The 26,757-nt window shown below is 43.2% G+C and overlaps 1 protein-coding gene across 2 annotated transcripts; it reads right to left on the bottom strand.

The window, feature by feature from the left end:
- Nucleotides 1-10,729: 10,729 nt before the first annotated feature.
- On the bottom strand, nt 10,730-26,241 carry POLR2D (RNA polymerase II subunit D). 2 transcript variants are annotated; one of them, XM_078070636.1, is made up of 4 exons: nt 26,092-26,241; nt 21,935-22,115; nt 17,896-17,991; nt 10,730-16,949 (listed from the first exon to the last, which is right to left on the bottom strand). In XM_078070636.1, exons 1-4 carry the CDS (start codon nt 26,162-26,164, stop codon nt 16,871-16,873), a joined length of 429 nt encoding a protein of 142 aa, XP_077926762.1. In that variant the 5' UTR covers nt 26,165-26,241; the 3' UTR covers nt 10,730-16,870. The 2 variants fall into 2 exon arrangements, with proteins under 2 accessions (XP_077926762.1, XP_077926763.1); XM_078070637.1 differs by lacking the exon at nt 26,092-26,241 and adding an exon at nt 25,764-26,053.
- Nucleotides 26,242-26,757: the final 516 nt, after the last annotated feature.

Here is a 26,757-nt window from a genome sequence, read left to right as displayed (position 1 = left end):
TTTCCCTGACTTACAAAGCTCTAGCCATTTCAGCTTGTTTTCTCTGTACCCATACTCCTACCCCCATTCACGCCTTTGTGCTTAGCATTCTCGCCTGATCTGGAACTCTCCACCCCACCTTCCCAGATTTTCCTATCCTTGGCAGTTCAAATAGCATCTTCTCAAGAAGGCCATCCCCGAGCACTATATATAATATAGCACTTGTTCCCAGGCTAATCTACTTAGTTGTTTTTTTCTTGTCTGTCTCTTCCCACTAGAATGTAGGCTCCAGGAGACCTGGAACCTTCTTATCTTGCTCTCCTTCTTTAATCCCAACCTAATATGGTGGGCACTCAGTAAAACATGTTGAATGAATAAATGACCTGATGTTAAGAAGGTTATGAGTATTAGCATAAAGACCTTAGAATGTTTTAAAAATTCTCTTAAGTGTTGTGTGAAGTTTCAATAAGACACATAAAACACTTAACAGTGCCTAGCCACAGGGGCGCCTGGGTAGCTCAGTCTGTTGAGCCGCTGCCTTCTGCTCAGGTCATGATCCCAGCATCCTGGGATCAAGCCCCACGTCCGGCTCCCTGCTCAGGGGAGAGCCTGCTTCTCCCTCTCTCTCTGCCTGCCGCTCTGCCTACTTGTGCTCTCTCTCTGTCTCTCTGTCAAATAAATAAATAAAATCTTTTAAAAAAACAAAAACAAAAAAAACAGTGCCTAGCCACAAACACCTGGGCTCAAAGGCAGCCTGTCCTGGGTCCTTCTCTATTTCGAATGCAAATAAACCTGGAAGGTACAAGACCTGTGTATGTACATGTGTGAGAGAGACAGATGGAAAAGAGGAGATTCAGCTGGGTAGTACCCCAGGGTCATACCAATTACTAAAATATTGAAATACTGTGGCACCTGGGTGGCTCAGTTGTTGAACCTGTGCCTTCGGCTCAGGTCATGATCCCCAGGTCCTGGGATCCTGCCCCACGGGAGGCCTGCTTGTCCCTCTCCCACTGCCCCTGCTTGTGTTCCCTCTCTCGCTGTGTCTCTCTCTGTCAAATAAATAAAATCTTTAAATATATATATATATTGAAATACTTTCCTAATCCATCTCCCCAGGATCTTATCCTGATCTGGCAATTAGAGACTTAATGTGTGACTGCACTAAGGTCAATGGCCCCTAAGTTGTTAAATATTTTGCAAACCACCCCTAAGTTGTTAAATATTTTGCAAACCACCCCTGTTCACTGAGGCTCTGTCAGTTAAGCACCAGACTCTTTTTTTTTTTTTAAAGATTTTATTTATTTATTTGACAGAGAGAGACACAGTGAGAGAGGGAACACAAGCAGGGGAGTGGAAGAGGGAGAAGCAGGCTTCCCGCGGAGGAGGGAGCCCGATGCGGGGCTCGATCCCAGGACCCTGGGATCATGACCTGAGCCGAAGGCAGACGCTTAACGACTGAGCCACCCAGGCGCCCCAAAGCACCAGACTCTTGATTTTAGCTCAGGTCATGATCTCAGGGTCATGAGATGGAGCCCCACATCCTTCTCAAGAGTGCTCAGTGTGGAGTCTGCTTGGGGATTCTCTCTGCTCTCTCTCTCTGCCCCTCCCCCCCAATAAATAAAATCTTAAAATAAAACAAAACACCCCTACTCATTGAAAATTAGAAATTGGCAGAAGCAAGTTTCTGAAAAAGTGAGGTCTGATTAGAGTCTAGTCAGAATCCCAGTTTTGCTAAGGGCTTCCTCTGTACAATTTTTTTTTTTAAGATTTTATTTATTTATGTTTGAGAGAGAGAGAGTTTGCGCACAAGTCGGGGCGGGGGGGGGGGGGGGGGGTTGGAGCAGAGGGAGAAGCAGGCTCTGAGTGTGATGCAGGACTTGATCCCAGGTCCCCGGGATCATGACCTGAGCTGAAGGCAGAAGCTTAACCCACTGAGCCAGCCAGGCGCCCAGTCTCTGTGCCATCTTATATAGGGAAGCAAGCTATGATTCTGATCATGCCTATTTAAACCAGCCCATTTTATCCACCAATAACAGGACATACAGCTAACGTTTTGTTTCTCCACTTTACAGAGGCATAGAACTGCCAGCATCTGCATCGGATGCTGAAATGCAAATAAAGATGTTGAAATCTGTAATAGCAGATGCAGAGCTGTGGTTCCCCCAGCTGTGAGTTTGCAGTACAGGGGAAGTGGGTGGCTAAGAGGGACAACAGCAGGCTGGCACCATAAGAGGAGGCACTGAAACTGCTGACGCCTTTTTAGGGGCCCTGTGAGACAGGGCAGGGACTAGACTCGGGTGCCCTCACCCCTAACCACAAAATCCAGCCTTCTTCGGCTAGGTCCGTAGAAGGAAAAGCGGAGCTGCCCCGGAGTAAAAGAGCTCACGCGAGAGCAGAAGTAGGATATTCACCTAAAAGGGAAGCCAGCTGGGAGCGCAGGACCAAACCGGGCAGCGCTAAGATGGATGCCAATGCCCACCTTTCACCCACTTTGTCTCTCATTATAATATTAAAATCACGCCCAGGGGCGGAGATGTAATATGCTAATTAGACGTGGGCGGCACGAAGAAGCATGGCCTTTACTTAAGTGCGCAAGCGGAAGGGGGGGAGAGACCAATCCCTGCTCCTAGACGTTTAGACTTCATTCTTTTCCTGCTTAAGTCTCCTCAAAGCTCTCTGGGTGACCTCTTCTCTCGGAGCCAGCCTGAGGACTCTTTCCTTTGTGTTGTCTCCTTTGTGCGGGAACAGAAGCCCCAATAAAGCCTTGCCTGGAACTCTCCTTTGGCCTCTCGTCGATTTGTACTGTTCAGAGAGCCCAAGGGCCGGTTGGCTATCAGAGGAGGTAGCTGAGGCCCTCCTTTGCTCCTGTCTATCCAGATGAGTGCAGGCCCAGCAGGGGTCTACAGGTCTGAGACCCAGAGTTCCCAAGTCCATGAGGGGAAGGGGGGCTGAGCATTTGACACTCCGTGTCTAAGCTGAAGAAAACTGACCTGGATGAGAAGGCGAGTTCAGTTCTCAAACGTCCCTTTCAGAAGTACAGACATTTACCTCTTTTGTATGTTTACTCAAGTATCTAATTTTTACTTTAAGTCAAATAAAAAAAAATTTTTTTTTTAAGTAGGCTCCACACCCGACATGGAGCTCCAACTCACAACCCCAAGATCAGGAGTTCTGAGCTCTTCAGGCTGAGCCAACCAGGTGCCCCAAAATCAAAAATTTTTTTTACGTTTTATATATTTTTCCAGCCTTATTGAAGTAGCTGACATAGAACATTGTATTAATGATTATATATAATTCATTATATTATAATAAATGATTATATATATGATTATATATAGTCAAATGATCACCACAATAAGTTTAGTTAACATCCATGACCTCACATAGAATTTTTTTCCCAATGGAGACAACTTTTAAGATCTACTCTTAGTGGGGCGCATGGGTGGCTCAGTTGGTTAAGCGACAGCCTTCGGCCCAGGTCATGATCCTGGAGTCCCAGGACTGAGTCCCACATCGGGCTCCCTGCTCAGCGGGGAATCTGCTTCTCCCTCTGACCCTCCCCCCTCTCATGCTCTCTCTTTCAAATAAATAAAATCTTCCAAAAAAAAAAAAAAAAGATCTACTCTTAGCAAATTTCAAACATACAATACAGTATTTTTTAAATTAATTATTTATTTATTTTAGAAGAGAGAGGGCACATGAAGGGGGGGGAGGCAAAGAATCTTCAAGCAGACTCCCTGCTGAGTGCAGAGCCAACAAGGGCTCGATCCTAGGACCCAGAAAATCATGACCTGAGCTGAAACCAAGAACCAGATACTCAATTGACTGAGCCACCCAGGCGCCCCTACAAACAGTATTATTAACCATGGTCACCATGCTGTGTATTATGTCACCAGGCCTTATTTATCTTATAAGTAGAAGTCTGTACCTCTTGACCACCTTCACCCATTTCACACCCCGGCCCCCATCCTTTGACAACCACCAATCTGTTCCCTGTTTCTTTGAGTTTGGGTTTTTTGGATTCCACATATAAGTGAGATTATATGGTATTTGTCTTTCTCTGACATTTCACATAGCAGAATGTCCTTAAGGTCCATCTAAATAAAAATATTTCGGTTGTGGGGCGCCTAGGTGGCTCAGTCGTTAAGCGTCTGCCTTTGGCTCAGGTCATGATCCCAGAGTCCTGGGATCGAGCCCCACATCGGGCTCCCTGCTCGGTGGGAAGCCTGCTTCTCCCTCTCCCACTCCCCCTGCTTGTGTTCCTTCTCTCGCTGTGTCTCTTTCTGTCAAATAAATAAATAAAATCTTTAAAAAAAACAAAAACATTTTGGTTGTAAGCCATTTAGCTCCTGAAAAAGTTCATCTGTTTACTAGATGAGAAATAGTCCATGAACAAGTGACCATAACATACCATACTATTTCTCTATCAGAAAAAGAATCAGCTCTTGACATAGAGCTTTTTCTGTATTCCAGATATTTGGTATACAATTTCCAGAAATAGAATCACTAGGTCAGAGTATGAACATTTTTATGGTACTTGATCCATTTCGGGGTTGCCTTTGTTTATACAATCTGCCATAACCCTCTTCCCTCATCTGGGAACACCACCTCCACCTCCCTACCCCCTCCAACCATGTGGTTCCTGGGAAATATCTGTTGTTTAGTGAACTTAGCGACACTTGTCTTCACACAACCAAATCTACTAGCTACATGCATGCGCTCTTTGTGCACATTCTCCGCCTTCCTTCCTATGAAAATAGACAAACCGTCTCTGCTCTTATTGTACCTCTCCTCTACTTAGCCACTGGACCCCATTTCTTCTTTCCTCTCTGGGCTTTGCTCTTGCAGTTCATTTCTATCCCACACAGTAAATTTGTCAGCCCCCCGGGTCATGCCCATCGACAGATAAACATGCAAACATTCACAAGTACCTTCCGTCTCCAATCCTCTCTTGGCCCTCCACCTCCCCTGCCAGCTCCCTCTCCAAAGCTGTCGCCTTCACACCGTCCCCTACAACCCTTCCCTACATAGCTATACACTGCCCTCAGGCCCACTACCTTTTTCTGTTTCTCCCAAGCTTCGGGCCATTACACTTTGTATTCATTTTTTTTTTCTTCCAAATTTTTAGTTAAATTCTAGTTAGTTAACGTATAGTGTAATATTGGTTTCAGGAGTAGAATTTAGTGAATCATCACTTCCACTCTGTATTCTTTCTCCCCTGCATGTTTGATTCCCAGACTTCACAAGGGTGTCCTCCTTGGAGAAGCCTCTGACCAACCAGCCTAAAGTAGTCCTCCCAGTCACTCCATTGTTAACCTGTTTTCTTCATGCATGTAGCACTACTGGAAATTGTCTTGTTTGTTTACCTCATTATCTCTCCTTACCAGACTGCAAGCTTCCTGAAAGGATCTTTTTGGCCTTGTCAGCCCTGTATCCTTGGAGCCTGGAACAGTACCTGAGAGAGCTAATATGTGTTCAACACATACTTACCCAACTAAAGAAAGCCATGTGGGATGTGGCTGATCCAGGTGGAAAGCGTAAGTAGCTAAGTCTGCAGGGAGTTTTAAAGTTGTCAGAGAAAGGCTGAGCAGTTGAAGGACTAGAAATCAACTGTCAAGTGAAAAAGAAGGGGCAGGACATTCTTTTTTTTTTTTTTTTTTTTAAGATTTTATTTATTTGGGGCGCCTGGGTGGCTCAGTCGTTAAGTGTCTGCCTTCAGCTCAGGTCATGATTCCAGGGTCCTGGGATGGAGCCCCGCATCGGGCTCCCTGCTCATCGGGAAGCCGGCTTCTCCCTCTCCCACTCCCCCTGCTTGTGCTCTCTCTCTCGCTGTGTCTCTCTCTGTCAAATAAATAAATAAAAATCTTTAAAAATAAAAAAATAAAATAAAATAAAAAAGATTTTATTTATTTGACAGAGAAAGACACAGCGAGAGAGGGAACACAAGCAGGGGGAGTGGGAGAGGGAGAAGCAGGCTTCCCGTGGAGCAGGGAGCCCGACGCGGGGCTCGATCCCAGGACCCTGGGATCATGACCTGAGCTGAAGGTAGACAAGCCGCTTAACGACGGAGCCACCCAGGCGCCCCAGGGGCAGGACACTGTAAACAGAGGGAGCAGCAGGCTGTGCTGCAGACAACGCTGGTTGCTTTCTGGACCCTTGAAAAGCTCAGTGTGGCTGGACTGCCACAGTGGGGTGAGAAGTCTCAAGTATGCTCCCAATGCCTGTGCTCTGGAGCATCATAGCAGACTAAACTCCTTAAGACAAAATCCTAGAAATACTGTATTATTGAATATGCCTGCCACCACCACCCAAAAAAGAAAAAGAAAGAAAGAAAAACCCAACTGAGCTTCCAGAAAAGCAAGAGAAATCTCCAGGGGCAAGAAACGAGTTGGGAAATGAAAGCCAGAGTAGTCAAGTTCAGAGTGATGTTGCAGCAACTTTGGTTGGAATCAGAGAGGTGTTATCAGGCCTGACTGGTGGCTTCCTGCAGTTCACCGTCCAGGTTTGGTCTTGGGGCTGGGAACTTAGCACTGAGCCCCCTGCATCAAGCCAGGAATCTGAAGGGCTCCCTTCAGTGAAAATTGGGCTCTGGCCACAGGCCCAGGAAGACAAGGACGCTTGTCACTATCCATGGCACTGGGTTAAAAAAGTCTCCTCTGAGGGGCACCTGGGTGGTTCAGTTGGTTAAGCGGCCAAGTCTTGATTTTGGCTCAGGTCATGATCTCAGGGTCCTGGGATCGAGCATCAGGCTCCGCGCTCAGTGGGGAGTCTGCTTCAGGAGTCTCTCTCCCTCTGCCCCTCCCCCTGCTCACTTTCTCTCTCTCTCTCAAATAAATAAATCTTAAGAAAAAGAAGTCTTCTTTGAGAAATCAAAACCTGAAATTTACATGGCATATGGTATAGGAATCCCTAAGCCTAGAAATTATTATAAGAAATGTTCCCAAGCTGTTGATACTATGGGCCTGAAGATGTGCAAGCCCCTCTGCACAAACACTCCTACAATGCAGGCATGTTTCCACAGTAAAAGCAATTCTAATTAAAGATCAAAATAATACAAAACAAATAAACATACACCAGGAACCTGAGATGACCAAAGAGAATGAAAGAGAATATAAATATATTTAAAATTATAAAAGAAGTGATAGAAACCATGATGGAAGAAGACACTATGAAAAAAAGAACAGGCTGATTTGGAAGACACCAAATTAAAAATCATGGAATAGAAAACTATAGTTTTCTTACCCTTAAGTTTTATTTATTTAAGTAATCTCTACACCCATCGTGGGGCTCAACCTCACCACCCTGAAATCAAGAGCTGCACACTCTAACCAAGCCAGCCAGGTGCCCCTAGAAAACTACAGTTACTGAAATAAGCAACTTGATGGATAGGGCCGGGGAGTGTGGGAATGGCAGAGAGGGATGGGAAGTGACTGTTAATGGATACAAGGCTTCTTTTTGGAGTGAGGGAATGGGTTTTTTGTTTGGTTGGTTTTGTTTTTAAGATTTTATTTACTTATTTGAGAGAGAGAACAAGCGGAGGGGAGAGACAGAGGGAGAGGGAGAAGCAGGCTCCCCGCTGAACACAGAGCCAGACACGGGGCTCGATCCCAGGAACCTGGGATCATGACCCAAGCCAAAGGCAGACGCTTAACCATCTGAGCCACCCAGGCACCGCTGGAATGATGGAATGTTCTAAACTTAGACTGTTTTGATGGTTGCACAACAGTGTAAATACACTAAAGATTATTAATTTGTACATATTAAATGAGTGAACTTTATGGTACATAAATTATATTTCAATGAATCTGTTTAAAAAACCTCCATGGATACATTAAAGAGCAGATTAGTCATAGCAGGAGAGAATTAGTGATTGAAAAGATAGATGTGTAGAAATCACTCAAAATGCAGCATCATGAGATAAAGAGATGAGAAACATAAAAGAGAGGCCGCGATATACAGAATAAAGAAATCAAATATAGATCTAATAAAAGTCAAGATGGAGAGGGGCGCCTGGGTGGCTCAGTCGTTAAGCGTCTGCCTTCGGCTCAGGTCATGATCCCAGGATCCTGGGATCAAGCCCCGCATCGGGCTCCCTGCTCGGCGGGAAGCCTGCTTCTCCCTCTCCCACTCCCCCTGCTTGTGTTCCCTCTCTCGCTGTCTCTCTCTGTCAAATAAATAAATAAAAAAAAAAAATCTTAAAAAAAAAAAAAAGTCAAGATGGAGAGAAGAGGGAGGATGGAAAAGAAGCTACAGTTAAAGTGACAATAACTAAGAACTTGTCCCAAATCATAAAAGACATAAATCCACTCACAGAAGCACAGTAACTCCTAAAGAGAATAAAAATGAATCCATACCCAGACACCTTGTAGTGAAACTGTAGAACACAACAAACAAGAAGAAAATCATAAAAACAATTAGAAACACATTATCTACCAACAACATTATGACTCTCAGATTTCCTATCAGCAACAATAGAGGTCATAAAACAGGACTAATACGATCTTCAAAGTACCCTGGAAAGTTAATGTCTATATAGAATATGGACTTCTTTTTTTTTTTTTAAGATTTTATTTATTTATTTGACAGAGAGAGACACAGCGAGAGAGGGAACACAAGCAGGGGGAGTGGGAGAGGGAGAAGCAGGCTTCCCGCTGAGCAGGGAGCCCGATGTGGGGCTCGATCCCAGGACCCCGGGATCATGACCTGAGCCAAAGGCAGACGCTTAACGGCTGAGCCACCCAGGCGCCCCTAGAATATGGACTTCTACAACTACTATTCAAAATGACAGTAAAAGACATATTTGGCCAAAGGCAGGCTGAGAATGTTTACTGTCACACTCTAATTCAAAAGAGGATCTTTGTGAAAAAGAAAACCCAGGAGGAAGGAGATAGGCAGAGAGCAACGATAAGCAAGTAAGTTGGTAAAAATGTATGTAAATCTATGCATTGACTGTAAAGTAACAACTAATACGCGTGTATGTGTGTGTCCAGGGTGAAAACAGGGTCAAACTGAAGTCCTGAACAAAAATAGCCTGAAGGGGAAGGGGGTGGAACTCGGGAGTTGGTAATGTGATGAGAACTAAAGCGTTTACATCGTTTCCATCTTCCATCATCCTTGTGTTAACTTAGAAGGGCTAAGACTTTAGTAAGACAATTAGGAGTGTTCAATTTTAAGGGTAACTACCTAAAAATAATATAGGAGGTTTAACTTTCCAAGGAAGATCAAGGCAGGGGTATAACACTCACTCCAATGAAAGGCTGGAAAAAGAAGAGTTTATATGGGGAGTGCCCAGGTGGCTCAGTCAGTTGAGTGTCCAACTCTTGATTTTGGCTCAGGTCACCATCTCAGGGTCATGGGATTGAGCATGGTGTCTCAGGCTCTGTGCTCAGCGGGGAGTCTGCTTGAGATTCTCTTTCCTCTGCCCCTCCCCACCGTGCACACTCTCTCTCTCTCTAAAATAAGAAATAAGTTGTTAAAAAAAAAAAGTTTACACAGAAAAGCATGGTAAGCAGGAAATGTCTTAAGTCTCACTGAGGCCACAGACTCTGAGAGCTGGCATCCTGTCCTGATTCTGTATCCTCATTAAAAGACAGCGCCTGACACAATAAAGTTGCTCATTAAATGGCAACGTGGGGTATTCTTCTGTACATTTTTCATAAGCAAAAATATCATATTTTTTAAGATTTTATTTTTAAGTAATCCCTACCCCCAATGTGGGGCTCGAACTCAACCCTGAGATCGAGAGTCGCATGCTCCACCAACTGAGCCAGCTAGGCGCCCTAAAAATAACACATTTTAAATACCTTTAAAAAAAGATTTGAGAGAGCAAGCATGCATAAGTCAGGGGAGGGCCAGAGGAGAGAGAATCTCAAGCAGACTCCCCACTGAGCACAGAGCCTGATCCTGAGATCACCACCTGAGCCAGAATCAAGAGTTGGACGCCTAACCAACTGAGCCACCCAGGCACTCCACATTTTAAACACCTTTGAAACTAGGTTGAACATTTCCCCACTAATTTGGCAACTGGATATAACTTATGTCTCTATACTTAACCCTTTTTAAAACTGGAGTCTTAATATTTTATTTTTAAAAGATCTTTACAGGGGCACCTGGTTGGCTCAGTCGGAAGAGCATATGACTCTTGGAGTCATGGTTCAAGTCCCACATTGGGTGTAGAGATTACTAAAAAATAAATACTTAAAAAATAATGAAAGCTCTTTTTAAAATATACATCTTCACTCTTTGCCTATCTTCTCTGCTATAAATTTTATCAGGCTGTTGATTGCCTTAAGTTAGAGATTTTAGCTTTAAGGATTTATTTATCATTTTAGAAAGAGAAAGAGCATAAACTGGAAAGGCAGAGGGAGAAGAGAGAATCTTAAGCAGACTCCGCACTGAGCGCAGAGACCAACACAGAAGCCAACGCGGGCCCAATCTCAGAAACCCAAGATCAAGACCTGAGCAGAAACCAAGAGTCGGATGCTCAACAGACTGTGCCACCTAGGTGCCCCGTAATTTTAAATTCTTACATCAAGTCTTTCCATATTTTTTATTTCTTCTAAGTTTAGAAAGTTCTGTTTTTTAGAAACTCATAAGTTCCAGTTGCCTTTGCATATGGAGAACTGTTAAGTTCATCTTACAAGCTCTCCATTAACAAGGAGAATTTATTTAGCACATGCATGGCCACAAGCTGGTGTTGATGTGGCTTGGGAGATAGAGGTACAATTTGAAAAGGTATCAGTCATGAAGCTGGAAGTATCCCGTACCTGGGAGAGATTTATTAGAATTACAAAATATGAATACTGGAAACCTTAAAAGGTGATACATCTTGATTTTTAAATTTGGCATACAAGTTATTAGCCTACTGAAAAGGCAAAATGAATTAGGAAAGAGGTTCTCACCAAAAGATATTCACCTTCACTATTCCCAAATGTTTCCTTAAAATCACTTTCATCATTTTGTCTACAAGTAGTAGTAGTAGAGGCAGATTTTTATTTTCAAAGATTCTGAGAGACAGAGAGCGCATGAACGAGGGGGGTGGGGAACAGAGGGAGAGGGAGAAGCAGGCTCGCTGCTGAGTGTGGGGCCTGATCCCAGGACGCTGAGATCATGACCTGATCCAAAGTCAGAGGCATAACCAAATGAGCCACCCAGGCACCCGAGATAGATTTTTATTTTTTTATTTTTATTATTATTATTTTTTAAATATTTTATTTATTTGACAGAGAGAGACACAGCGAGAAAGGGAACACAAGCAGGGGGAGCTCAGCGGGAAGCCTGATGTGGGGCTCGATCCCAGGATCCTGGGATCATGACCTGAGCCGAAGGCAGACGCTTAACGACTGAGCCACCCAGGCACCCCGGAGATAGATTTTTTAAAATGGAACTTGTATTACACAGAAAAACTCAGTGATGCGTAGGAAACGATATACATCTTTAAACTCCAGAAATTTGGGGACCAAATTTTGATTAATGGTCCTATCATTACTGCTGCTTTTGTCAACAGTTAATCTACCTGAAATCCTTATTTCAGTGACCTGCAGGACATCTGTGTTGGCAGCTGAGAGCTGTGCTGTCCAATCCAGTAACCGCTAGCCACTAGTGGCTATTTAACTTTTTAAATCTAAATTGAGGGACGCCTGGGTGGCTCAGTCGTCAGGCGTCTGCCTTCGGCTCAGGTCATGATCAGGTCGTGGGATTGAGCCCCGCATTGGGCTCCCTGCTCTGCAGGAAGCCTGCTTCTCCCTCTCCCACTCCCCCTGCTTATGTTCCCTCTCTCACTGTGTCTCTCTCTGTCAAATAAATAAATAAAATCTTTAAAATAGGGGCGCCTGAGTGGCTCAGATGGTTAAGCGTCTGCCTTCGGCTCAGGTCATGATCCTAGGGTCCTAGGATCGAGTCCCGCATCGGGCTCCCTGCTAGGCGGGGAGCCTGCTTCTCCCTCTGCCTCTGCCTCTCTCTCTCTCTCTCTCTCTGACTCTCATGAATAAATAAATAAAACATTAAAAAAAAAAAAACAAAATATAATATTAAAAAAAAAATCTTTAAAATAAATAAATAAATCTAAATTGAGTAAAATGTGAAATTCAGTTCCTCAGTCACACTAGCCTTAAGTGCTTAATAGCTGCATGTGGCTAGTAGCTACCATGTTGGACAGTGCATAGAATATTCCTGTCTTACAGAAAGTTCTGTTGGAAAGCTTGGACTTAATTGTCCTTCAGAATTCCCAAGTGTATTCTGGGCTGTTTGCCCACCACCTCAACCCAACTCATGGAACCCTCTTCTCTGATTTTATTACTCAGGTACATTCTTGCTTCTCCCTGAGCTCCACACTCACCTTTCTCAAAACAGGGGCTGTGTATTTGCTCAACATTTACTACTAAGTACCTACTCAGTGGCATGCAAAGGAAAAGGAGTCACACATAACCCAAATCTGAATGTTACTTCAGGTTTGGAGATATACAGACCTGCTTTCACTCTGCTGCCACCATTCACCTGGTTCTGCCTCTAGTCCCTGCTGACAACGAAGGAAGACTGCAGACATGTTACTATCAAGTGCTACTCGGGACCCGAGATTACCTAGTTTCAATTTGCATCCAGGGCTGCATAGGTGTTTTTGTCCTGTCAGGGTTCCTTAAAGCAATTTGATGGCAGTGACCACATGTATATTTTTCACAAGTGTCAGTTTAAATCCTTAATGATAATTGCTTTCATAGAATACGAAATTATGGCGGGTGGGGGGATGGGTTAGCCCGGTGCTGGATATTAGGAGGGCATGTATTGCATGGAGCACTGGGTGTTATATGCAAACAAGGAATCATGGAACCCTACATCAAAAACTAATGATGTACTGTATGGTGACTAACATAATAAAATAAAAAAAAAAGAATATGAAATTATACCAACACCGGGTCTGACCTTTGGCTCACAACTCTCCCCAGAAAAATCTGAATATGAACTGCGTAGTAAATATCAGGAAATTCTGGTCAATGTTCCCAAGTGCAATAATGCTACTTACAGAGAAGGTATTTTTAAAAATGCATGCTTAAGTATTTCAACAAAGTATCAAGCTGCTTCCAACTGCTTCCTAGCAAAAATAGAGAGGAAGCAAATATTAGAAATGTTATCTGCCAAATGTAGGTGATGAGCAGAAAGGCGATCAATGTACTGGTCTTTTGAGCTTCCCTGTTTAAATTTTTCATAAAAGTCGAAAAAAATGTTACATAACTGGCATGTCCTGTGGGCCTCAGTAATTTAGTTTTTCTTAAGTGTGTCCCTTTTTATTGCTGACTAGTATTCTATTAGAAATATGCATTTTGTTTATTCATTCACCAGTTGGTGGGTACTGTTTCCAGTTATTGGCCATTATGAATAATGCTGCAATGACTACTCACATGCAAGTCTTTATGTAGGCATCAGTGGTTTTATAAATAAGCTTAAAACATTAATGTTTGGTAAGAATGGCTTATGCTGCTCAGGCTTCATTCAGTAAATGCTGTTTTTCAAGCCTGAAGTTTAATAAATTTTAATAAAATCAGAGTGACAATTTACAGGAACATTTCTCCTAGTTAATTTTGCTTTCTGATGAGGGTTTGACAACATGACTCTGTTTCAATGTTATGTTTCTGCCTTTGCAAACATAGTACAGTGAGCCTCATGATGTTTCACAGATTGAAGATTTTACAGGGTCTCCTGCCAACTATTCTGAACAGTAAAATGCCGCAGAGAACAATGTCCAACAGAATGCCGACCAGACTTCAAACCTATAATATAGCATGACATTGCTTTTACAAATAATTCCCTAGCCTGTTGATGTTTTAATCTACTCCTGATCATCTTACTACCATTTATCAGTGCCTAACTCTATGCCAGGCACACACATACTTGACTACTCTCAGGTAGCACACGGATTGCTGACACACAGCAGGGGCACGCCAGTGAAGAGGATGGCCCCGCACTGCTCTCTCGCCATACAGCGCACAGGCCTGAATTGGACCTGAAGTCTGCCTTCCAGCTCTGTTCTATTCCACCACTTGGTGTCAACCTGCACGTGTTACTGCCTCTCTTTAAAAATTCTGCATACCAAAGAAGTAACTTGGTTTGTTTTCATAGCCTGAATCAGTAGCAGTAGTATGCTACCAAATTCTTGCCTTAATTTCTATAAAGCAAGTAGACTACCTATGTATACTTGCTCATCTGAGATACTAAGGACAGCTAACATTTATTGGGGCATAACAAATGTCAGACACTAACAGGCTCTCTTGAGTAATCTCAAAATATCTATGGAATAGATACAATTATTACCCACATTTTATAACTCAGAACACTGATGAGTGAAGAAGTGAAGCTGCCCAAGGATGAAAAAAGATTATTTCCTTCAAATACTGACCAAGAATATCAGTGACTTAGAAAGCATGTCATTTCAGAAGTTAAAAGAATTTTTTTTGTCTTAGCCAGCAGATATCAAACATTTTTTTTCCCCCAAAGATTTCATTTATTTGAGAGAGCATGCATGAGAGAGAGCACAAGCTGCAGGGAGGGGCAGAGGGAGAAGCAGACTCCCTGCTGAGCAGGGAGTCCGATGTGGGGCTCAGTCCCAGGACCCTGGGATCATGACCCGAGCTGAAGGCAGATACTTAACTGACTGAGCCATCCAGGCACCTCTATCTATCTATCCATCCATCCATCCATCTATTTATTTGACAGAGATAGTGAGAAAGCACAAGCAGGGGAGAGAGGGAGAAGCAGGCTCCCCACTGAGCAGGGAGCCCCAGTGGGGCTCAATCCCAGGACCCCAGGATCATGACCTGAGCCAAAGGCTGACTTTTAACTGACTGAGCCACCCAGGTGCCCCACCCCTATTAATTTTTACTTTCAAGTAAACTCCACACTCAATGTGAGTCTCTAATTCATGACCCCAATATCAAGAGTCATATGCTTTATTGACTGAGCCAGCCTTTTGCCCCAGACCATCTTAATTTTTTTTTTTTTTTAATTTATTTATTTGACAGAGAGATAGCGAGAGCAGGGACACAAGCAGGGGGAGTGGGAGAGGGGGAAGCAGGCTTCCCGCTGAGCAGGGAGCCTGATGCGGGGCTCGATCCCAGGACCCTGGGCTCATGACCTGAGCTGAAGGCAGACGCTTAACGACTGAGCCACCCAGGCGCCCCCATCTTAATTTTTTAAAGCTAACTTTGTCGGGGTCTCTAGCAGGCTCAGTCGGTAGAGCATCTGACTCGATCTCTCCATCTTTGAGACCCACATTGAGTGTGGAATCTACTTTATTAATTTATTTAAAAAGATTTTGTCAGAGAGAGAGAGAGCAAACGAGCACAAGCAGAGGGAATGGCAGGCAGAGGGAGAAACAGGCTTCCTGTTGAGCAAGGAGCCCGATGTGGGACTTGATCCCAGAATCCTGGGATCATGACCTGAGCTGAAGGCAGATGCCTAACTGACTGAGCCACCCAGGCGTCCCTGGAACCTACTTTAAAAAAAAAAAAATGACTTTGTTATTTCTCCCTTTTTTTTTGTTTTTGGATCATGCATTCATTTGGAGCCAACAAGTACTCCAAAGAAAAATCTCCAAATTGTGAAGAAAATAGGCATATTTCCTTTCAGAAAAATCAAAGCTAGAATGTTTAGCTATTTTTTTTCCTTTCAATTAGCAACAATTGCACCTTGGATAAAGCTCACTGGCTAAGATACCGCCACTGCACAAAGCTAGAATGTTTAGCTATTAAAGAGTTTCCCCCAACTTGCTTTACATCGAGTGACTTCACTGTAGTGGCCCAGGAAGGGGCAGGCTCCCTCTTTCCAAATCACCCCCCACAGAGATCACCTGCTACTAAATAGCAAGACAGAGGTTTGGACTGGATGCCCTATCCAAGGAGTCTTCAAAGTATTCAGACCTTCAAGTCTGTCCTCTGAAGAAAAAAAAATCTTTAGGAGTGAGAATACAGTGCTTTAGGACCACTGCCTCCAAATCTACATTCTTCAACAGTCCAAGAAAAAAGGTCAAGTACTGATGTACCTCAAGGCTATGTATGGGCCCTCCATGCTTGGCAGTTATCCTCGGTGTAACTGCTTTCCATGGTGACCTTGCTCCTTGACTTCTGGGTTAAGCACAAGGATGTCAATGCTGTCTCACAGTCATTAGCACTATCATCCTTTCTGTAAGGATTTCAGATGATGGTACAGGGCTGGTTTAATTCTTCCTTTTGCATTTATATTTGGGGTTCCTGTTTGGGGTTTTTGCTTGTTTTTGCTCGTAGGCTCCATGTCCAATGTGGGGCTTGAACTCACCACCCCGAGATCAAGAGTCACGTGCTCTACCAACTGAGTCAGCCAAGTGCCCCTTAATTCTTCCTTTTGCATTTAGACAAGACTGTTGTTTCCTGTAGTTGCAAAAACTACAAACACATTGAAATTAAAACATGAAATCTTAGGAATCAAAAATAACACAGAGGCTAAAAAAATAAAATCTTAAAAAAAGGGGTGCTTGGCTGGCTCAGTCAGTGGAGCATGCCCCTCTTGATCTTGGGGTACTGAGTTCAAGCCCCACATTGGGGATAGAGATTACTTAAAAAAAAAAAATCTTAAAACAAAACAAAAACTTAAAAATAACACAGGGGCCAAAACCATGGTATGAGGTAGTCAACAGTGTAGCTTATATGCATATCACCCCACCTCACCCTTCCCAGAGGCAAGGTCAGGTTATCATGGTCCAATAGTCAAATCTGAAATAGCAACCTAAACCAAGACCAAGCTGGGTTGTTCTATCCAAAGGAAGCCCAAGTGCAATGGAATTTCTGTGTAAGTCAGCTCCAGACATCAGGACAGTGGCGCTGGGCTTGGGATGTAGTTCCCTCAGCAGCAGAGTGGTATTTGGAGACTAATATTGAAAGCTGCGCTTGGTCTGGATATCATCAAGAATCTGCTGTAGCTCCTCATCTTCAAACCGCCCCTCCAGGCTACAAGAAGAAAACCAAAAGAAATGAGTGTCTCAGCGACTGACAATATCCTCTTTAACACACGCTAATCTTTGAGTACCACTTGCCCACTTCTCCTCTAAACATACACTTTCACCCTTCAGTTGTATTTCTGCCATTCCTTTTAAAAACATATGAAGTGTTTCAGAGATTTAAGAAAGTATAGAAAATAAGTTAACCTTAACAGTTACCCCTACTTGATTTAGATTTAATAAACACAACAGGAACAAATTAATGGCTCTGTGTATGCTCCCCCCATTCCCCAGAATTAACCATCATCCTAAATTTGTATTTATCATTTCTATACATATTTTTATACTTACTATATACATATGTAAATGTATCTATAAGCCATACGCAGCACTGTTTTTAAACTTTATAGGAAATGGCATCATACTACGTGTATCCTTCTGCAATTTTTTTCACTCCAAATTGATTTTGGTATTTGTTATTATTCCATGTTGTTCTAATTCATTAATTTTTTCACTGCTACATAAATGATTTATCCATCCTCTTGTTTACTGACAGACTGTCAAGTTTCTGTTATCACTAACACTGCAGTAATGAACATTAGAATACATGCCTTCTTATGGAACTGCATGAGTTGCTTTTAGGCACGTACCCAGGAATGGATTTTTTGGGTCACAGAGTATAATCATTTTTAACTCTACTAGATGTAGCCAAATTGCTCTCCAAAGTGACTCTACTAATTTGCAGTCCTACCACCAGTGTGAGAGTTCAGCTGTCCCACATTTTTGCTAACAGTTGGTATGCTATAAAACCACCATTTTTACACCCTGTTAAAAAAGGCACTCCATTCAACGTTGGTGCTATCTGTACCGATTTTAAATGCACACAACCTTTTAGAAACAGTAATTCTACTTGTAGGAATTTAATATACAGAACTTAGCACAGTGACTGTACTAACCTTGGGATCAGCGCCTTTGACTCCTCAGCAGTCTCGGGGCAAAGGTTGGCCAAACAGGCCAACTCAAATTTATGAAGCTTCTTCTGCAGCAACAAGCTGACCGTGGGGAGAAAGTCAAAACAAACAAAAATCAAAGAATGATGAGTAGGAAAAAGAGAATCAAAGGTAGTTAGTAAGAAAAAAGTAAAGCACTTGCAATCTTTCCATACGGTTAGCTTGGCTGCAAAATCCCACTTTCAAATCACTTCCTGTTCCTATTCCTGGAGAACAGGAAGTTACAATGAAATCAGGCAGACAACAATAGTGAGAAGAACACATCAGGCCTGAGAACCCCTTGCTATTATAACTTTTGAAAAACCACTATATACCTTATGGACTATACAACCTTTTCCCTAAGAATTTATTTTGCTGTTCTCTGCTCTTATCACTCTGCCTTGCTTCTTTCGTCATTAATTTTATGTCAAACACATGATGGTTGTATATTTTGACTTGGAGGAAATTCTCTTTTAAACTTATCTAAAACAAAACAAAAACAGAACAAAAAAAAAAATCTAAAAAATAAATACAGGCATACCTTACTTTGTACAAATGTGTATAAACTGCATCTTATTTTAAATGCACTTCTAGTCCAAATCGTATAAAACGCTGTCAAATCCTATCTTGGTTTCTTACACATTTAGTTTTTTTTTTTTTTTTTTAAGATTTTATTTGTTTATTTGACAGAGAGAGACAGCGAGAGAAGGAACACAAGCAGGGCGAGTGGAAGAGGGAGAAGCAGGCTTCCCGCTGAGCAGGGAGCCCGATGCAGGGCTCGATCCCAGGACCCTGGGATCATGACCTGAGCCGAAGGCAGATGCTTAACTACTGAGCCACCCAGGCGCCCCCACATTTCGCTCTTAAAATAGAGCTCATCTGGGGCACCTGGGTGGCTCAGTTGGTTAAGCATTTGCCTTTGGCTCAGGTCATGATCTCAGGGTCCTGGGATCAAGTCCCACATTGAGCTCTCCGCTCAGTGGGGAGGCTGCTTCTCCCTCTCCCTCTGTTCTTTCTCTCTCAAATAAATAAAATCTTTAAAAAAAAATAGTTCTCATCCATGGTAAATCTGGTTTCAGAGAAGACCTTAATTATCTGTCCAGAAACAAAACATTTACTGTGTTTATCATTCTATTACAAGCCTATTAGCTATACAAAATTTCAAAAATACAGGAAAGTAAAAGCTGCCCATATCACTACTTACACAGAGTCAATGTAATTATCTTAGTGTACCATTCCAAACACTTTTCTGTTTTAGAATATAAACACACATTCTGTTTCATAACTTTCTGTCACTTAGTAAAGCTATATTCATTTACTAAAGAAAATACTGTAAACTTAGTTACATGGGAAAAGGTTTATAAAGTAGTGTATGTATCTGTTTGGAGGGGATTGTTGTAAAATGAACATATGCCCTCACAAAGCTTACATTCAACTAGTCAATCAAGTTTCCCCCCATTTAAAGTCCTACTAAGCACAGCCAAAATAATACATGTACTTACTCATTTTATCACACAGCACTTTATTCACCATGGTTTACATTCAAATCCTTAATTCCTCAGGAGTCAAGTTTGGTATAAGGTATAGTGTTTGAACTTTGTTTTAAAATATTCCCCTCTAGGGGGGCCTGGGTGGCTCAATTGGTTAAGCGTCCAACTCTTGATTTTGGCTCAGGTCATGATCTCAGGGTGGTGAGATGAGCCCACGTTGGGCTCCGTGCTAGCTGGGGAGCCTGCTTAAGATTCTCTCTCTCCCTCTCCAACCCCCCAACACTATGCGTGCTCTTGCTCTCTAAAAAAAAAAAATAAATAAAATCTGTTAAAGATAGTTCTTCTCTAAATTATAGTGCCATCTTTACCATATACTGGACTCACATAAAATAAATTTGTATTTGAATCTGTAGCTGAATTTTCTTTAAAATTTTTTTTTTAAAGATTTTATTTATTTATTCATGAGAGACAGAGAGAGAGGCAGAGGCAGAGGGAGAAGCAGGCTCCCCACAGAGCAGGGAGCCCGATGTGGGACTCGATCCCAGAACCCTGGGATCATGACCTGAGCCGAAGGCAGATGCTTAACGACTGAGCCACCCAGGCGTCCCTTCTTCTTCTTTTTTTTAATATTTATTTATTTTGGGGGGCGCCTGGGTGGCTCAGATGGTTAAACGTCTGCCTTTGGCTCAGGTCATGATCCCAGGGTCCTGGGATTGAGTCCCACATTGGGCTCTCTGCTCAGTGGGGAGCCTCCTTCTCCCTCTGCCTGTCTGTCTGTCTCTTATGAATAAATAAATAAAATCTTAAAAAAAAAAAGATTTATTTATTTTTGAGAGACAGAGCGAGAGAGAGAGCATGCATGTGCAGTGAGGAGAGGGAGAGAGAATCTTAAGCAGACTCCATGCTCAGCATGGAACGTCACTCGGGGCTTGATCTCACAACCCCAGGATCATGACCTGAGCCAAAGGCAGACGCTTAACCAACTGAGCCACCCAGGCACTCCCTCCCCATCCTTCATTTTTTTTTTTTTAAAGATTTTATTTATTTGACAGAGAGCACAAGTAGGCAGAGTGGCAGGCAGAGGGAGAGGGAGAAGCAGGCTCTCCAATGAGCAGGGAGCCCGATGCGGGGCTCGATCCCAGGACCCTGGAATCACGACCTGAGCCAAAGGCAGCTGCCTAACCAACTGAGCCACCCAGGCGCCCCCCACCTTCATTTTTCTTAAAAAATTTTTTTCCTGACAATTCTTACAAATTTAAGATCATTTTATTAGCCACCCCTCCATTCCCCTGAGGCTGCAGAATGGCACTAAATGTACACATTAATTTGGGGAGAACCAACATGTTTATAATACTGAGATCTTTTATTCATGAATGTGTCCAGGTCATCTCCTAGGCCCAATAGCTTGTAGTTTTGCTAAGAAGCTCTGCACATTTCCCTCCAATCTTTTCTCCATGTGTACACCCACACTTTTTATAACATACACACACTTGCTTTTTAGAAAGATTATATATATATACACTTCATATATAATCTCATCACCTTCATTTTTTGCATACTTAAGATGTGAACACTTTCATTTTCTAACACAATTTAAATGACAATATATTATCTCACCAAATTATTTACCATAATTTATTTAATTACTGTTGAATGTTTCAGGTTCCCCCCCAACCTTGGCTATTATAAATGGCTCTTTGAAAAGTATCTGTGTATGTACACCTTTTTTGTACACCAGCTCTCCCTAAGGACAGCAATTCTCAAGCATTTTCACTGGAGCAGAGCAAACAAGTATCCCTAGGTGACCTGGGGCACAGGCTCAAATGACTTTCTGCATCTGCAAGGTTTTAAGTCTTGTAATTTAATTCAAGAATTCACATACATTTTTTTGTTTTATTCCATAATATGCTGGTATCTGTTTGTTTTAATGTAGAAGTTTTCAATCACCTACCATCAAATAAAACTGATAGCTGAAGATGTGTTTTTCCCATGACCTCCTATATGCCTTAGCACATCACTGTTTTCCAGGTTACATCTGACCCAATTTGAGAAGCAATGCCTTAGGAAAAAGTGCTAAAAGCTGCCGTCTGAGGCAGAGCAAAGATTCAGAAAGAATGTTCCTGATTTATATTTACTAACATATAAAGATCTTGAAGACATTTAAGGTGAGTAATAAACCCACTTTATTAAAAAAAAAAAAAACAACCCACAAACACTGCTGTGTGTTTTTTATAGGTGTAATGTATGTATGTGAATGCATGGCAAAGATCTGGAAGACTAAGAATAAACTAACAGTGGTTACCGTGCAGGATGATCACTGGAATTTCAGGTATAGGGCAAGGTGGCCAAAGAGAATTTTGGTCTTACAAGCAGTTTTTAAATTTCTGACAAAGACATTATTTTTCTTATATTAATGGTACAGATGATGCCCACCACCATGCGGTGGTGGAAGAAAAAGCATTTTACACGCAGATGTCCAACAGTATGGATTAATAAAAACTTTCTTTAGCACTCACCTACGGACACTGGCAATGGTCTCTCTGTTTTTGAAACGACTGAAACGGGCTGTGTAATTTAAAGTTTTCATGAAGACCTCAGAAAGTTCCTGTTCATCCTCTGCACTCTCATTCTGTTGCTTTCGATGCTCCAGAAGCATATGAACCTCTGAATTTAGTAGTGTCTCAGCTGTTTCAAACTCTATTTGTGAGAAGCACAAATGTCAGCTGAAAATATTCCTTCAAAAGAGCATCTAAATGTTCATTTTGCCTCGAGACTAACAGCAAGTTTTTGTCCCTGCATAAATCCAGAGGCCTCATATCCCACAGCTTTATCGTCGTCCAGACTGATATACCACAAGGCACAGCAGCATTCATAAGATACTAAAATTTAGCTCAGTCTGGCTAGACAAAGTTTCTAACATCAAAGAATCTGACCTGGATGTGCTATTAAATAATGACACATCATTATCCAATGAGGCCAGTTACTGATTTCAAAATAGAGCACGGCCAACAATTACTTCTCTTTAGCTTCCTTGAGCTGATAATCTGGTTCCATAATACTAATATTATACTATTTTAAGAATTATTACATGTTAGGGAGAGCCAAGTATTTGGAAACACACATTAATAATGCATCCCAGGGGCGCTTGGGTGGCTTAGTCATTAAGCGTCTGCCTTCGGCTCGGGTCCTGATCCTGGGGTCCTGGGATTGAGCCCCGCATTGGGCTCCCTGCTCTGCGGGAAGCCTGCTTCTCCCTCTCCCACTCCCCCTGCTTGTGTTCCCTCTCTCGCTGTGTCTCTCTCTGTCAAATAAATAAATAAAATCTTGGGGCGCCTGGGTGGCTCAGTCGTTAAGCGTCTGCCTTCGGCTCAGGTCATGATCCCAGACTCCTGGGATCGAGCCCCGCATCGGGCTCCCTGCTCATCGGGAAGCCTGCTTCTCCCTCTCCCACTCCCCGTGCTTGTGTTCCCTCTCTTGCTGTCTTTCTCTCTGTCAAATAAATAAAATAAAATCTTAAAAAAAAAAAAAAAATTTAAAATAAATAAATAAATAAAATCTTAAAAAAATAATGCATCCCAAATTCTGTTTTTGTACCTGTACAAATCTGTTATTTACTCATTCACCCAGATCACCACCTATTACATACTAGGCATTGGACCTGTGTCAGAAGTCCCTACCCTCTAGATTTCATAATCTTATGTAGTTTCCCTACTAACCCTACTTCAAATATTTACCATCACACAAATCTTGATACTCATTTATTTTTTCTAGCTTCAAGTTTTTATTTAAATTCCAGTGAGTTAACATACAGTATATTATTTTCGGGTATATAATTTAGTGATTCATCACTTACACGACACCCATAAAGTGCCCTCCTTAATACCCATCGCCCATTTAACCCATTCCCCCCGCCCACCTCCCCTCCAGGAACCCTCAGTTTTTTCTCTATAGTTAACAGTCTGTTTTTGGGTTTGCCCCTTTTTTCCTGTTCATCTGTTTTGTTTCTTAAATTCCGCGTATGAGTGAAATCATATGGTATTTGTCTTTCTCTGGTTTATTTTGCTTAGTATGATAGTCTCTAGTTCCATCTACATTAATGCAAATGGCAAGATTTCAATCTTTTTTATGGCTGAACAATATTCCATTCCACATCTTTATCCATTCATCAGGCGATGGACATTTGGGCTCACCCTTGATACTCATTTAAAATAATCCTCTTGACCAGTAAGAATACCAGTGAGCAAACTTTAAAAACTAGGTTTAAAGAGAAAAACCTGGGACATCTGGGTGGCTCAGTTGGTTAAACATCTGCCTTCAGGGGCGCCTGGGTGGCTCAGTTGTTAAGCGTCTGCCTTCAGCTCAGGTCATGATCCCAGGGTCCTGGGATCGAGCCCTGCATCGGGCTCCCTGCTCCATGGGAAGCCAGCTTCTCCCTCTCCCACTCCCCCTGCTTGTGTTCCCTTTCTTGCTGTGTCTCTCTCTGTCAAATAAATAAATAAATAAGATCTTTAAAAAAAAAAAAAAAAAGCATCTGCTTTCAGCTCAGGTCATGATCCCAGGGTTCTGGGATCCCCACCTCTGGCTCCTTGCTCAGCAGGGAGCCTGCTTCTCCCACAGCCTGTTCTGCCTCCTCTGCCTGCTGCTACCCCTGCTAGTGCGCACGTGCTCTCTCTCTCTGACAAATAAAATCTTAAATAATAAAGAAAGAAAGAAAGAAAGAAAAGAAAAGAAACGAAAAGAATAGGACGAAATGCCTGGCTGGCTTAGTCGGTACAGCATGTGACACTTGATCTTGGGGTCATGAATGCAAGCGCCACACTGGGCCGAGAGAGAGAGAGAGAGAGAGAGAGAGAGAGAGAGAGAAAGAGAGAGAAAGAAAAAGGACTATACAATATATCATCAAATTTTTAAAAGGCTATAGCATTCCTTTTGCATAATCTCATTTTTACAAATAAAAAGGCGTATGTATATATTTATTTATAAATAAGCATAAAATTAGTTTGGAAGGACAAATACTAAATTGTTTACAGTATTGCCTCTGGGTGAAAGGGTGTAGAGTTTCATTTTTTTTTTACTGTGTATATAATAATTTAAAAACAGGTGGGTAGGGGCACGTGGGTGGCTCAGTCGTTAAGCGTCTGCCTTCAGCTCAGGTCATAATCCCAGGGTTCTGGGATTGAGCCCGGCATCAGTCTCCCTGCTCCGCGGGAAGCCTGCTTCTCCATCTCCCACTCCCCCTGCTTGTGTTCCCTCTCTCACTGTGTCTCTCTCAGTCAAATAAATAAATAAAATCTTTAAAAAAATAAATAAAATCTTTAAAAAAATAAATAAATAAAACAGGTGGATATTGTTAAGGTTTCCCCTATTTACATTTTCCAGTACCTGTAAAATATGGTATTTTAAAAATCTTAAGCTTCCTGCTTATTTTCGGTTTCTAAATTACAAATAAAGTACAGGTCACTGCACAAAGGAAGTTCGCTTATAGCTAACTGTGCTGTACTTGTAGCCATCTGACAAAGACTCTGACCAAACGCTAGCCAGGTTCCTCTGAGCCCTGGTTTGGGGCTTCAACTTTGGCCCAAAAAGACATGAACAAAATACTAACATAATTTCTAACAGCTCAAGACCACATTCCTACGTTGGACCCTAGCCCCTTTAAAGCGCCTGCCAGTGAAAACTGACAGCTACTGTTAAAAATAATTTACTGTCTGTCCCAGCCAACACCTGAAGATAGGGCCCCTGTCTCTCAATTCAGAGAAAGTGCTGTGGGAGAGTAGAAGTCTAAATTCCATAAGCGCCAGTTGACAAACTAAATGGGTTTCAAACGGACCAATCAATCCCCCTTCCCGCTTTCTGTAATTTTTCACTTCCTTGATCCTACGGAGACGCGGCTAACCCCTCCACTCCTTCATTCTCCCTTTAAAATGCCCAGTCACCTAATCGAAACTGAGTTCAGTACACACTAGCCTCTTTTCCCTATTGCAATCGTGTATTACTTTTTTTTTTTTTTTTTTTTTAAAAGCAGGCTCCGTGCCCAGGCTCATGACCCTGAGATCAAAACTAGCAGACTCCGGGAGCCTCCGTGGCTCCGGCGTTAAGCGTCCGCCTTTGGCGCAGGTCATGATCTCAGGGTCCCAGGATCGAGACCCGGCGAGGGCTCCCCGCTAAGCGGGGAGTCTCCTTGTCCCTCTCCCTCTGCCTCCCGCCTCTCCCCCGCTCCCCATGCTCTCTCTCTCTCTCAAATAACTAAAATGTTAGAAAAAGAAAAAGACTAGCATGCTCTACGGATTGAGCCAGCCAAGCGCCCCTACAATTCGTGTATTACTTATTAAAATCTGTCCTTACCACTGTAACTAGTGTCGGCTTTGTTCATCCTTGCCACATCCCTGCAGCACTTCGCGGTTTATCAGATATAGTAAGTTACTTAAACGAGTAGGAAGTAGGAAGAGGCTGCTCAGGAGCAGCGTGGAGCTGGGCGCCTAAGTTTCCAGGGCAGCAACCGTGGAATCCAACTGGCCCCTCTCGAGGCATCCTGCCGCCCGGGCCCCTCCCACGGCCGCATCCCCCAGCCTCCCTGCCCCTCTCCGCGCCGGCGACCCGCCCGGCTGCCTGCCACCGCCAGGCCTTGGGCGAAGCGTGGGCAACGCCAGGCCTGAGGCAACGCCACCCCCACCTTTGGGGAAGATAAGCTGTGAGGCGTCCTCCTCTACGTCGCCGGCCCGCGGGTCGCTACCGCCGGCAGCCATCGCCACACCACGCCTGGGCTCACCGCGCGGGGAACCGCACGCACACGCCGGAAGCCCTCGCACGCCGGAAGCGCGGAAGCGCGGGTCTTGGCCAAGGGGGGAAGGGGCGTGGTCGAAGAGGGCGGGGTGGGCGGGCACGGAGAGGAGGCTGGTGGGAGTGGCGTGGCCCTCTGGGAAGCCCAGGCGGCCGGGGGCGGCGGAGTGTGGGGCTTTGTGGGGCGACGAGGATCCCTTTGTCGCGCGTGCTGGGACTGGTCATTGGGCCTTTCTGAGCCTCAGCTTCGTCGCCTGTGAAGTGTCGTAAGGCCTGCTTCCCAGGGCCGGGGAAGGATTAGATGAAATGCAGAAACGCGCTAAGTGACTGACTGACCCTCGGAACTCCCGTGGATGGAAACTGGGCTAGTGACTCCGAAAACATACGGTGGAATTTCTTTCACGCTTAAGTATTTAAAAAATTTGATTGGGGTAGCTGTTTAGCTTAGTCGGTTGAGTCCCACACTGAGTGTAGAGGTTACTTAAAAATAAAATCTTAAAAAACATTGATTTATGGTGGATTATTCTGATACTTATGAAACATGGAAAGTGATGCTGAG

This window comes from Halichoerus grypus, chromosome 4 (genome assembly GCF_964656455.1).
Source record: "Halichoerus grypus chromosome 4, mHalGry1.hap1.1, whole genome shotgun sequence".
Classification (NCBI taxonomy): domain Eukaryota; kingdom Metazoa; phylum Chordata; class Mammalia; order Carnivora; family Phocidae; genus Halichoerus; species Halichoerus grypus.
Note: the sequence above shows the minus strand (reverse complement) of the source record. Positions and strands in the feature narration are given on the sequence as shown.

What these genes read in the sequence shown, in the direction of transcription:
- POLR2D (XM_078070636.1), bottom strand. Translation starts at nt 26,164, where the DNA reads ATGGCTGCCGGCGGTAGCGACCCGCGGGCCGGCGACGTAGAGGAGGAC. An exon ending in ACCATTGCCAGTGTCCGTAG is followed by an intron (nt 17,992 to 21,934) that starts GTGAGTGCTAAA and finishes CCCCACGGTCAG; the next exon opens with CTTGTTGCTGCAGAAGAAGC. An exon ending in TCAAAGGCGCTGATCCCAAG is followed by an intron (nt 16,950 to 17,895) that starts GTTAGTACAGTC and finishes TTCTTCTTGTAG; the next exon opens with CCTGGAGGGGCGGTTTGAAG.